Source organism: Amphiura filiformis, chromosome 5, assembly GCF_039555335.1.
Source record: "Amphiura filiformis chromosome 5, Afil_fr2py, whole genome shotgun sequence".
NCBI lineage: Eukaryota > Metazoa > Echinodermata > Ophiuroidea > Amphilepidida > Amphiuridae > Amphiura > Amphiura filiformis.
The window spans coordinates 5,359,287-5,372,725 of record NC_092632.1 but is presented as its reverse complement, the minus strand read 5'-3'; the positions used below and the strand labels follow the sequence as shown (position 1 = coordinate 5,372,725).

The 13,439-nt window shown below is 35.8% G+C and overlaps 1 protein-coding gene across 1 annotated transcript in view; it reads right to left on the bottom strand.

The window, feature by feature from the left end:
* Nucleotides 1-11,685, bottom strand: part of LOC140152522 (tRNA (adenine(58)-N(1))-methyltransferase, mitochondrial-like) — a 29,337-nt gene extending 17,652 nt beyond the window's left edge. Inside the window, exons 1-7 of the mRNA XM_072174874.1 lie at nt 10,852-11,685; nt 9,834-9,936; nt 9,369-9,562; nt 7,938-8,029; nt 7,009-7,178; nt 6,812-6,877; nt 6,157-6,277 (exon numbers count right to left, since the gene is read on the bottom strand). Coding sequence (XP_072030975.1) covers nt 6,225-6,277; nt 6,812-6,877; nt 7,009-7,178; nt 7,938-8,029; nt 9,369-9,562; nt 9,834-9,936; nt 10,852-11,673 — 1,500 coding nt within the window. The 5' untranslated portion in view covers nt 11,674-11,685 and the 3' untranslated portion in view covers nt 6,157-6,224. The remainder of the gene's footprint in view (nt 1-6,156; nt 6,278-6,811; nt 6,878-7,008; nt 7,179-7,937; nt 8,030-9,368; nt 9,563-9,833; nt 9,937-10,851) is intronic.
* Nucleotides 11,686-13,439: the final 1,754 nt, after the last annotated feature.

Genomic DNA, 13,439 nt, shown 5'->3' with positions numbered 1-13,439 from the left:
TCAATTTATACAAACAAACCTAACCATAACACCTTTATATACCACAAGAATAACTACTGTGCATGTATAGATCCTATGTGATGCCATGACGCAATCACCCCAATTCCTAAAGTAATAAGCACAGAATTACTGGCCCGGCCAGCGAAACAAAACCCCTGTGGCTAATGGTTGGTGATTGTGTGCTTAGCAAGGGGTCTAAGGTTCAAATCCCAGGGGTACCAAGTGACTTCTTTGTTCATCTTTTCTCCTTTTTTGTTTCTTCTTTAACTTCAGTACTATTCATCAAGATGAAATTTACCATTATGCTGTCCCAGGTTGTCAGGTGTGGCAAAATTGTGTGATTTTTCTATATTACTTTTTCAGTTTTTGTAAAGTACAGGCTTTGTTAAAAAAGCTTGAATATTGCATTTGCATATTGCATTCGCAATTTATGAATAACTATCACAGGGAGTGTCTTGAGCTTTAAAAGGTGAGCTTTAATAGTTCTGCTAAAGTTCATAATGAGAGGATATTAAGTTATTAGAAGAAATCCCAGTAACCACTGGTACATTATCATGGGTAATATGTACAAATCAATTTTCATGAAAATACCTATTTTTCTTATAGTACTAAGGCTTACGAAATGAATGGTTATCATGAACAACAAAGTGGAGTATATTCTGCAGAAGCGTTAAGATGTAACAATAACATCAATTTGAAAGTTAACTATATTAAATTTATCTGCAATAAGTTTCATACAGCAATCCTTACCTAACAATTATTGATGTAAAACAATTTGTGTCGAAAGTAATAGTGTAATAATTGAGTGTAAAATACATGTCAATATTTTCAAATTTCTTTAATAACACAAAATGATAGTTTTATAGAATAATGAGATATTCAAACAATGGATAACTCAATTAATAGTACAATCAGAACAAATATTGCTAGAAATTGTACTATTTTGTAATTTGTATTGGGCATTCAAGACTTTACAAAAGTTTGTAATTAATTGGAATTGATGATATACATAAAACCAACACAAAGCTAATCTATTATGTTTAAATACATGTACAGTAACTATTTTGCCCAGATTACTTGCATATATTCAACAATGGGGGTGACAACTGAATGGGGTAATAATAGAGCTTCCCAAACTGTGGGTCACAACCCAAATGTGGGTCGGGGGATGGGGGGTAAAAGACATTAAAAAAGGAAAGATAACTAAAAAATAAATGGAGGACAATTGGTGTACCATGTAATAATAGAAAAGATTCAAATTTGAGTCAAGTTTCCATGCAGCTTTTCTCACCACATCAACATGAAGGGTACCAAGAAAGGAAGTCAGCTCAAACCTGAGATGCATAGTTTCCACAACACTACCAGACTTTGAGACCGGCTCTGTACAAATAAACAGCCTTATTTTGTATTGAAATAAGCGGACTATAACCAGGAGCAATTTGTTTTTCAACATTGCTCTTGGTTCACTGGGAGCCAGGAGCAATTTCTGAAGAAACAGGAGCAATTTTCAAATAGTAAATCCTTTTACTGCATATACAAGCATACCAGCACTACTGCATCAAATTCAAAACTGGAACCAGGAGCAATTTGTTTCAGAAAATTGCTCCTGGTTCATGTGAATTTTACAAGGACTAGGAGCAATTGGTGGCTTTACGAGAGCAAATTTGCTCCCCGCGCCCGCTTATTTCAAGGCTTGCTGTAGGTCACACCATATTTTTCTCATCAAATGTGGGTCACAGGAAAAACAGTTTGGGAAGCCCCGGGGTACTACTTTGAGGAGTAATATTCTCACTCGTCAAAGTTGGCAAAATGTAGCAGTGTCACTTACGGTATATATTAAAAGATAAAAAATTGCTAAACATCAAGTATATACATGTAAATGAAATGTTATACAAATATACCTCCGTTGTGTTATATAGCAAACCATGCAAATGTTGTTAATTTGGCTTCCATAATATCCCATTTAGTATTCACTAATACCCAGAGCATACCTCAATCTTTTTATTTTATCAATTTTGTTAACTAACTACAATTGTAATTTGTATATAATAGTACACGATTTATGTATATAATATGTGTAAAGTCAGAATGAGACTTGCCATTTCAGATATAATAAGCACTACTCCCAAATATCAAATACAGCAGTAATTTTTTTAAATTGAAAAATGTTCTTGTTTTGCCAGATGAACCATAGCTCAATCATAATCCTTTCGTTCGACCTAACTGGGCATAAAGTTAGAATTCCAAATTCAATATTTTCGAAAAACAGGGCCACAAAGATGCATTTTTCTGTACAAGAAGAGAACAATCAACACCAAAGACTTGTACAAAGACTAATTTCAGTCTATGCATTCCGATTTTTTTTTTGCCAAGGTGCTTCATTCTCCATGGTAATCGTTTATTAAAACATAGTCAAAAGAGTGAAATTGTGATAGTTTAGCCTATATATGCATGATTTTGAATGCATATAGACTTAGGCCATGTCTGTGAATTTAGTGACAGTTTTGAATGAAAATATGCAAAGTAAGTATTTTCTTGCCTTTTTATCCCAAAATTGATTGAATATGGAATCATAACTTTCTTCCCAGTTAGGTTGATCCAAATGATATGGATCGATTAAGTTTCATCTGCCAAGACATTTTATTTTTTACTTCCAAAGTGCTATATTGTTCTGGAATCGGACTAGTCTTCCACCTGCTTCCTTTATAATGATTTGTATGAATCCAATGAGAATCTCTCAAAGCCTTTTTCAGGATGACTGACGAACAGCCAAATCAGACACACCAAAACAAAAATCACTTAATAAAATGTATTTTAAACAATTCATATTAGTGCAATATCTGAAATCAATTTTGAGGGAAATCCAACACTAAAACAAAATATTTTGTTTTTGTTTTTGTATAAAGAACACTATATCGGCTGATATCACATAAACTAAATCAATTCTGATATGGTTTTCTGCAAAGTGTAGTTTATCAGAATAGAAGAAAGCAAACACGTAGAAGTATAAATGTTGATGCAGTTAATCTTCTACTTATGAGAGTAGAATATGGTCAACATCATTTGATGCCATCACATTATTCTATTCCCATACACTGATGTTGTAGTTATCAAAATAAGCATCTGTTTTGACTTCATCTTGATATCTGGATTGTTGTATCATATTAAATAGTATTATGTAATTTTACCAATTATGAGGGCATTATACTGTAATGATATTTTATAAATATATCTATTCTATATATCACCACACATGCACAGGTAGCAAACCAGAGAAGATATCTTATGCTTCCCACAATGCATTTCTTCCATTTCAATTTTCTAATTTACTATCTAGTGCAACATGGGTCGATAGTGACAAAAGGTACTTCAATCAAATTGGGTCATAAGTATGAGAACTAGTCAAAAAATATACAGGTTCACAGGGCCTCAAGTTCATGATTCTCCTTAACTTACTTTGCGAGAATTGGAATTGATTTTTTTTATGTCGAGCATATCTAGACATTAATAGCTGAAATCTAGGAGATAACGCTGACGAATCTTTGGCCAGGCACAAGTGACCTGGTGAACGAAGGGGGTCGCCATAGATGGTCGGGCAATTTTTACAGGACAGTCAAGTGTAGCCAACAATCGGGCTTGTTACCCTGATCGGAACCGACTGTAACGAGGCCTTTTATCATGGGTCATCTGCCCTACCTTTACCAGATGAGCCACGGGGAGAGCGGATAAGATTTTGGGTTTTTTTTGTCCTGTGGGAAATTGAACCCAGGACCTCTTGGGGTTTCTCCCCAAATCATACCCATTCTGCACAATTATTTTTGATCTTCCAAGAAATGTTTTATCGTTCGCGGTGCGTGCATCAATTGACTATCTGCCCACATTTTGCAATCTCAAAACCTGGGGCAAACGATCAAGCACTAATTGCAATTTATGCGGAAACAAACAAACTCTCATGCATGTTCTTAACTCCTGTTCTGTTTCTTTAAACCAAGGCAGATTTACCTGGGCGCCACGATTCCATACTGCACCATATCCTGAGACAACTGAAACTCATCTTGTCCACTTCACCTGATGTTAAAATATTCTCCGACTTGCCTGGGTTCACAACAACAGGAGGGACCCTCCCAGTCAACATTGTCATTTCCAAACTACGTCCCGATATTGTCATGGTCAATGAAAAACAGAAATCTATCCACTTGATTGAGTTAACTGTGCCATTTGAACAAAATATCTCTAGTGCACATGCGCGTAAAACTCTTAAGTATGAGAACTTAGTTTCTGATATTGTTGACAATGGCTATGCATGCAACATCACCTGCATCGAAATCGGATCCCGTGGGTTGGTTACCCCTGAAACCAAAGAGCGTTTGGTTACTATATTTTCTTTTGGTAAGTCAAAACCACCGAGATCTTTGCCAAAAGACCTCAGCAAAATTTCCCTGTTGACCAGCTACACTATTTGGAATGCCACCATGATCCTTCCTGGGGCACTGCTGATCAACCCCACCTCCAGCTTTAATCCTCTTTGGCACTTTTCGTCCAGTTTATAGTTTTTCGTTGCTCGCGTCGTTGCATGCATAGCCCTGCATAGTTGATGACTTTTGTCTACCAACTTGTCCTGGGCGTAAGTCCAGTCTTTGTTTTTCATTACTTTCTTTGTTTGTCTGTTTTGCTGAATAAAGATTGATGATATAAATAATGACGATGAACTGATTCTCACTTAATTCTCACCAGAATCAATAATTTTGATTCACACAAAGTGCAACAAAATTGAGCCCTGGTTCAGATACTTGGTATGAGAATAAGGGTATACCTACCAGTTAGTCAAACTACTAAGACATTTTATTTTTGATATCTTGCTTACAAAATTCTTAGATTGTTAATTATGTTCTACTTCACAATGCAAGTTGGCTTTCCATGGGCACAGAAATTGGCAGATAGAAACTCTACACTGCCAGTCAAATTTTTAGTGGCTTGGAATCTTAATTGCAGATGTGGTTTAACTCTTTTTACTTTGTCTTTCCTTTTTTGTGGAAAGACTAATATGTTTGTGTGTCCTATTATATTCTTGTTTGTATATTTTGGGATGCTATAATTTTTATATTGCTGTCTTTGTTAATGTCTTCATATTTGTTGTCCTGTTAGTCGCTGTATCGCACACAAGTTTAAATAAAAGCACTTAACTTTGAGTGCCAAATGTAAAACAAACACTTGTTTTGTCTTGTTTTTCCCTGAGTAAATGACTCTGACTGGGTTGAGAAATTCAGCAAGCAACTGGCAATATCTTTATTTTTAAATTCACAAAAATCCTCAAAATTATCCACTTGTGATTCACAAATTTGGTCACAAATTCCCGTCAAACAAATCAGTCAATATTGTGTGTGTTTTTCAAAGAAATAAGTGGTCCAAGCACATTTCCAAAGGTAATCTCAGACATCACTCATAATAACTTGTCAATTGTAAAGAACCTAATTATTACAATAAGAAAACATGTACAGTTATTGATCATAGTTTCAAAAATAAATATTGGCTTTTTTTAAAGCAGGATGTCAATTTAAAGCTAGATTTATGGGACAGATGTTGGTGGCCTTAACCAAAAAGTTTGGAAATGGCATACATGTATATCACATTTTGCATCTAAACTCTTCATTTGATTAAATTAAAAAATCTTTGCATTTTCTTAAGGGGATAATGCGCTCTTAGAAATGCATTGCGTAAAAGAGTTGTACCTTACGGGCAGTAAAATCAACAATTTTTGGAGAAAATCACCAAAAAAAGCATTTTTTGTCTAAAATTACTTGAAACACACTACAGAAAAGTAAAAATTCAATACTTGGCAATCTAGACACTCCATTCTAGGAGGATTATTTCATTTCATTGGATTCATTGTTTTTTAATTATTGACCAAATAAGGTCAAAAATATGAATTTTTTACCATTTTTGGCTTTCATAAGTCATTTAAAATTTGTCTCATTTGGTCAATAATTCAAAAAATAGGCCAATTATCCAAAAAATGAAAAAGTGACAGCACTTTTAACTAATGCATTTCTGAGTGTGCACAGTCCTCTTCAAAATTTTTCTGAAGATCACTTTGCCAATGTCAGTGTCACTAAAAAATTTGGACAGTCGGCACATTTACGCTCAGCAAAAACTTACCTGACATGTCAAATTCTATGAGCACACACCACACCTGTGCTGCTCTAATTATATGTCACAGAGGAGGTTCACTCTTCGTCTGCAGTTGGTTGGACTACCTTTCGTAGAAGTACTAGAAACCCTGCAGATAAAAATAGAAAATTTTATAGCAATTTTAATATCACCTGTAACAATAGAGCCATGGTAAATTTACCATTATATTGGATTGTTATGAATGGAGACCAAAACTTCACATCCAGAATATTTCAACAGTGTTGAAGAGTATGCATCACAAAGGTTTTTCCATACAGGGACTTAGCATTCCTCTCTCAACCGCTCGACCACTTATAATTGAAGACCGAATTAAAAAGACTAGTTTGCGTCTGACGTTCTGTCAACCGGACCAAAAATGCCATACTGCGCAGGTCAGCGACCAATCACGTCGCACCTTTGCACTGATGTCAGACGCATACTAGTCTTTTTGATATGGTCTACGATTATAGCGCTGCTCTCGACTGATTAGTATTCCTCTCTCGACTCCTTGGTATTTCTCTCTTGCTTAGCAATCCTGTCTCGCCCACTTATACTTAAGAGGATCAACTCTACATATAGGTGCAAAAAGGCATTCATATGGATGTTTAGTGAGTTGTGATTAAACACTATAGGAAATACATACCAGTATGAGAAAATTGATTATGTTGTGGTCGGCACAAGTACTTTGGTGTTGTTTCAGCTGGATTACCTGTAAAGTAAAAGGAAATGCATATTATTAGCATGTTATGCATTTTAATTTTCCTTTGAGACTTTAATCTGCAGGAACTGATGTTCAGTAAGGCAAGAATCTTAATACATAACCTTTCCTTTAAATCTTACCTTCGTGTATGTTTTCACCCTGTTCAGACTCTGCCATATCCAAATCAGCATCAAAAATATCTGCTTCTTTCACAAGCCAAGACCTATGGCTAACCTCCATCACACTTTCAATGGTTAATGGCACTGAGTGCAAACGTATTGTATCAAGAAGGTCCACTGTTTGAGTTATTCTGCAATAGATCACAAATTGATACACTATTAGACCATAAAAGCAATGCACTATTCCCTAAGGCACTGAATGCTTTCATATAACGTACATAGAGTACACTAAAGATATACCAAAATTGTACATGCAGTAATTTGTCACTGCAAACCTACAAATAACCCACAATCTCTGAGGTTGCATGTTTAGGATAATTTATCGGGATGAGAATTTCTACATATGCACGAGATAGAATCACTTTTGACTCTTGAACAGAATTTTGCAGGAAAAAATCACTACTGAGTAACAAACATTGCACAAATTTAGGAGGATCAACTTTGATCAACTCATCTTTAAATGCCTGGGGTGTGTGGGTGTGTGTATATGTTTACCTACAAACGAGGACACGCACATGACATTTCACATTTACACCATGGACCACTTTGCAAACGGAGACAGTCAGTCTTCAGAGGTCTGCAAACGACCACAATTGCTGGTATAATGGATTTGCGAGATACGTCCTCTATCGTGCATTAAATATAGCGTCTGCGGTTGCTAGGTAAACTTGCATCTTATACACATACACACAAAAAATGGCGAAAAAAGTCCTTGGTATGTCGATTGAATGCAGATTCAGACGTTTGCGTTTACATAGTCCTAAACTATGTCCACGTTTGGAGGCGAACACCCATAGGGAGTGCGTGTGGTGGTGTGGGGTGCGTGTGTGTGTATATAGACTGTGTACAGTAAGCATGCAGTACATTTTTACCATTTAATTTGTACTTACTGTGGTAAATAGACAACTACAGCTTTCCCTGGCTTTAATTTCCTGGAAATGACAGGCATTAGATGACCAGCAGACCCAACATCAAGTATTACCTAAAACACAGAAAACAAGTCACAGACTCACAGGTATATTATATTGCATTATTACCAGGGCCACAGAGAGATGTGGCCAGGCCTGAGGTAGATGAACATTCATGTTCAATAATAGATTGAGTAATCAAAGATAGTCTCTTTAAATAGCCTCTGTTTAAAAAATGAAATTTTTCCACAAAACTGGTCTCCGAAAGGTAACTTGTTTGATATGGCCTTTGTGGGTTCCAGGGCTAGAGCCCACATGTGGAAACCCTGTCAGCAGGCCTGGAAGCATTTGCATACTAATAAGGTTGTCACAAATCTAAACTTTTTAGGTCTATGATGTTCCCATGATTATTACTCTATGATCATTCATCAATTTGAAAAAGACTATGTGAGCAAAGCATTTAAGGGGGTACTACACCCCTTGCCCAATTTTGTGCCAATTTTTGCATTTTTCTCAAAAATTATAGCGCATTGGTGACAAGTAAGATATATGTATATTATAGGGGCAAGGACTACAACTACTGCACTGGAAATTTTATTTCAGCACAGACAACAGTTGTGGAATTACAGTCCAAAATGAGGGAAAACCAATATTTGATTAATAAATCAATAACTACTTGCCTTAAGTTGCTGAATTTTCAGTGCAGTAGTTGTAGTCCGTGTCCCTATAATATACATATCTTACTTGTCACCAATGCGCTATAATTTTTGAGAAAAATGCAAAAATAGGCACAAAATTGGCCAGGGGTGTAGTACCCCCTTAATGAAACTTAATCATACATGTACATGTAGGCTAAAATTGAAATAATGCAATCACACTATCCTCAGATCACCTACCTTATGTCCTCTAATAAACACACACACCCCTCCCCCTCCCCCGGCGTGAAAATTTCGAAAAGGGGGCGTTTATTAGAAGTCATTTTTATGACAATAATTCCCAGAAAATCCTTAAGGTAAGCTTAAAGCTGAATTTATACTACATCACTCAGCGATAGCGATTGGTTTTTAGCCAATGAGGTAGCGTGCCGCTTTTGTTGCGTTAGGAAAAGTGCACTACCTCATAGGTCAATACGAATCACTCATTGCTCATTGATTGAGTATAAATTCAGATCAAGTCATGCCAAAATGTCGAACTATGAACTTAAATTCAATGACTTCTGGTTCGCTTTCGGGTTTACTATGTAATTTTCGCCAATACCAACATCATTACCGATCGTCTGTGGATCATGGTAAGCTTCCTCACACAAGATAGCATGGAACTCAGGGCAGTTAGGGGGCAATTATTTAATTCAATTTTTCAACAAAACTGATTATTAGAGGATACACGGTAAGCATAGTAGGCATTTGGTCTTACCACATCAATTGTGTTATCTTGTACAGTCTCATGGCAATGTTGCAATGCTGTATTATGGAAGCTGACATTATCAGGCCACTTATTATCTGGGTGAGTAATATTCCATGATGCTTTCCACTTCCTCCAATTTCTGAACCCGGTGTCTTGGTGATCCTCACGAGTATCAAAAGTTAAAACATGACCTGTAGATCCAACTAAGGATTATAAAAACAAAACAAACAATTCAGTGAAAGAGCTAACAGATACGGTAGTCAGCGACAACCTGTGAAGTGTGCTGAGGATTGTGGATTAACGTCTAGGCATTGTGCCTGTGCATAGTGCACTATAAATCATTGCACTTTTTTCTTTAATTGTGCATTGGCATACATATTTATTACTACACACAATTGGATACACAAATCTACAAGCACAAATTGAAGCAAAGATGGCAAATTAACTAGTATAAATAATGGTTTGATCACTTACCTGCTTTAGACAGGAATAGTGTCATTGCTCCTGAACCTGTACCTGCTTCTAGTACAACATCACCTGCTGATACATCAGCCATTGTCAGTATGGCACTAGCATCCTATCACATCAAGCACAAGGTGTTTGAAAAGATCAAAACAAAAGTTAGATGTTAAAGAAATTGATCTATATTGAGATATGACCAAAAGGGTCCAGCTTTATTATTTGCCTTTCAACTCTCATCTCATATACATGTATATGTCTTTTGAATGCATTAATCACTGTTTGAACATATTTTTTAAGCTTTTACCTTATAATATGTTATACAAGGAAAACAAGTTACTAACTGGAATAAAAGTTGGTTTCCTTTTATGAAAGAGTGATTTGTACAATGTAGTTTGACAAATCCTGTGAGTGTCAACTAAATGTTGAATTTATAAAATTACTAGAACTCTTTAAAACATCAAATATTTATTGCTTTAGATTCAAGTCTAGAAAATAAATGATATATATTTGAGCTATTATGATTTTAACACGTTTTGCACCTTGTGACATTTTGTTAGTGACATCTGCAAAGTGATCTTCAGAACAATAATTGTGCTAAGTGTAAAACAAAGCTATATTCACAAATCACAATACAGTCCAACCTCTCTTATCCACACCTCTTTTATACAGATCTCTCTGTTACCTGGCTGGAAGAAAAACACGTTTTTCAATGGCACAACACCTGATATGCACATAAGCATCAGAAGGGCAACTATTTGTTGTTAACGGCAGTGTTCACAAATACCAAATTTCCAGTGTTATTGCCTCATATGGAGTAATCTCCTGTATTCCAATTTCAACAATTTAGACAATCATGATCCAATGTAGAATTACACATAATTCACTTACCCAGATTTTTCACTTATCCAATTGATACTTGGTCCCATCATGGCTGGATAAAAGAGGTTGTACTGTATGTGAATTATTGCTTAAACAACAACCTGTATTTACATTTTGCATAGGTATAACAGTTGCTGTGAATTCTAATTACCTTGGGGTATAAGATAGCAGGACTTCTTTTCATCAGCAACACATACTCTTCAAGTGATGGTCTTCTGATCACCAATGGGTACCCAAGATGCGTCTTAAACACTCTACCAGCAGGTCTACCAATTACATCACTATGTGGTATCCTTCCCAACCTGCAGTCAAATGCTGATGCCTTGTGCAACCTTATAAGGACCCGTATACTGCTCTTCTTTGAGGCTTCTCCAAGAACAATGACAAATTCACCATGTGATAAAGGCATGCTGGGCTTACAGTTTGGCAGATGCCTTGAAGCAGTTCTGATAGCAGTAGATTGACAATCTTGTTCAACAGTTGAATTATTTGTATCTTTGATTTTGTCCATAATCTTTTCAACACCTGTTTCTCTTCCTTCATCATCATTTTCAAAGACCAATTTTGAGCTATTTTCAGCAGATTCTCCAAAATCTTGACTGATTTCTTTTGTTGGAAGCTTTTGTTCTTTCATCAAATCTGCTACTCTTTGAAATGGAGAGAGTCTCCTTCTGGCACCCAGGAATCCTCTTTTCTTAGCTTCCAAGAAAGACAACTTGGATGATTCTTCATTGTCTTTTTCCCCTGAACCATTCTTTCTACTCGGGTCAGAATTTGAAATGGTACGACCATTATGTCTTTGACAAACATTCACAATTCTGCACATTTTATTTAACAAATTACCACTGTGTAGATCGCAAGACCACCTAAGTGTAACACATTCCTGCAAACCTCTGCTGTGTAACTTGCAACACAGGTACCATATTAAAGTGTTATTGGTCCTACAAAAGTGATTCATTCTGCTCCAAGCCATTGTTTCTACACAATCCTGTAAAAAAAAAAATTTTTTTAATGCATGATATTCAACTAAACAGCAAATTATTACTGGCTTAAACTTGTCTGTCTACATTTTTACCATAGTTTCTGAATAACTGCTATGAGGCATATAATTTTTTCAAAAGGGATAATTATTAGAGCCAAAATTTAAAGATCTCATCCGGGGGGCCGGCCAAGATCGACTGAATTTTGACGTCGTCATTGGTTTTACACGTAAACACGAAAATGTCTCAATTAATTCCAAAAGTGTATGTATATTATCAAGCAATATTTTATCAGTCTAAATCCGTTGAGGTTCGACAATGAACCTCATTGTAAGTACTGTTTTTTGATTTTTTTGTATGAAGAAAAGCACGACATGTTATGATATATATTAAAATTTCCCCTACGTAAATTATAATACCTCCGTGGTGTAATTAGCAATGGTACCTTTCACGCAGGCGGTCTGGGTTCAATCCCGGTCCCGGCAGAGAAAATATTTTTTTCTTCTGACATTCATTTTGAATCCAAAATTATTTATTTTCATGTGAAAATGAATACATTACACTGGGAAATATATTTTGTGCATTTTTTTTCTGTAACGGGCCAATAACATACCTGCCAACATTGAAAACCCAGAAAACAGAGTACATGGCGAACGTAGGGCGTGAAGCCTCGCGCCCGTAGTATCGCCTCTGACGGCGGGGGGTCCAGGGGTCCACTTAAGGGCCCCTGGTGGGGTCAAGGGGCAAAGCCCCGGTGGGGGTTGAGGGGGCAAAGCCCCTCAAAGGTAGAGGGTTTCTACACTGTAAAAACCCTTATAAGCCCTTCACAGAAGACACATTTTATAGAAAAACAACAATAAAGAACAAGGTGAAAATGAAGCCCTAGGCTTTTATACACTTTGAGGAGGGATTTATACTCCATATCTAGCAACAATTTCAACACATATTCGATGACTACAACCTTTGAAAAAAGTGTGAAAAAACATTCTGGGACCTGGTTTTATAAGTTTGAAAAATATGCTTCCTTCACACAGAAAATGTGCTTTTAAAAATGCAGTTTCCTATACTTTTGTACATAACGATCATTCGTTGAAGCGATTTTTTGGCTTTATAACAAGGCCTACGTGACTGATAGGACATTGATATGATGCACAATACATAGGTGAAAATTATTTTTTTTTAAATTTCTTAATTTTTTCCAAGTTTTTGGCGACTTTAGAGAAACTCTAGACCTATTCTGAAGGTTTGCATTTGAGGAAGGATTTATACTCCATATCTGGCAACAATTTCAACACAATCATTTGATGACTGCAACCTTTGAAAAAAATGTGAAAAAACATTCTGGGACCTGTTTTTACAAGTTTGAAAAATATGCTTCCTTCACATAGAAAATGTGCTTTTAAAAATGCAGTTTCCTATACTTTTGTACATAACGATCATTAGGACACTGATATAATGCACAATACAAAGTTAAAAATTCAGAAAAAAAAATCCATTTAAAAAAAAACATGTCAAAGTTTTTGTTGACTTCGGAGAACCACTAGACGTATTCTGAAGTGCTAGGATCATTCCCAGTTAATTTTAAAAAAAAAAATTGGAAAAAATTACGAAAAAATTACAGTTTGTTATCCTTAATATGGAAACCACTAACTAATATTTACCTCTTCATCTATCACATTATTATACATGCATTGGTTTTCCATGCATTTATAATATGTGCTAGATGAAGAGGTAAACATTAGTTAGTGGTTTCCATATT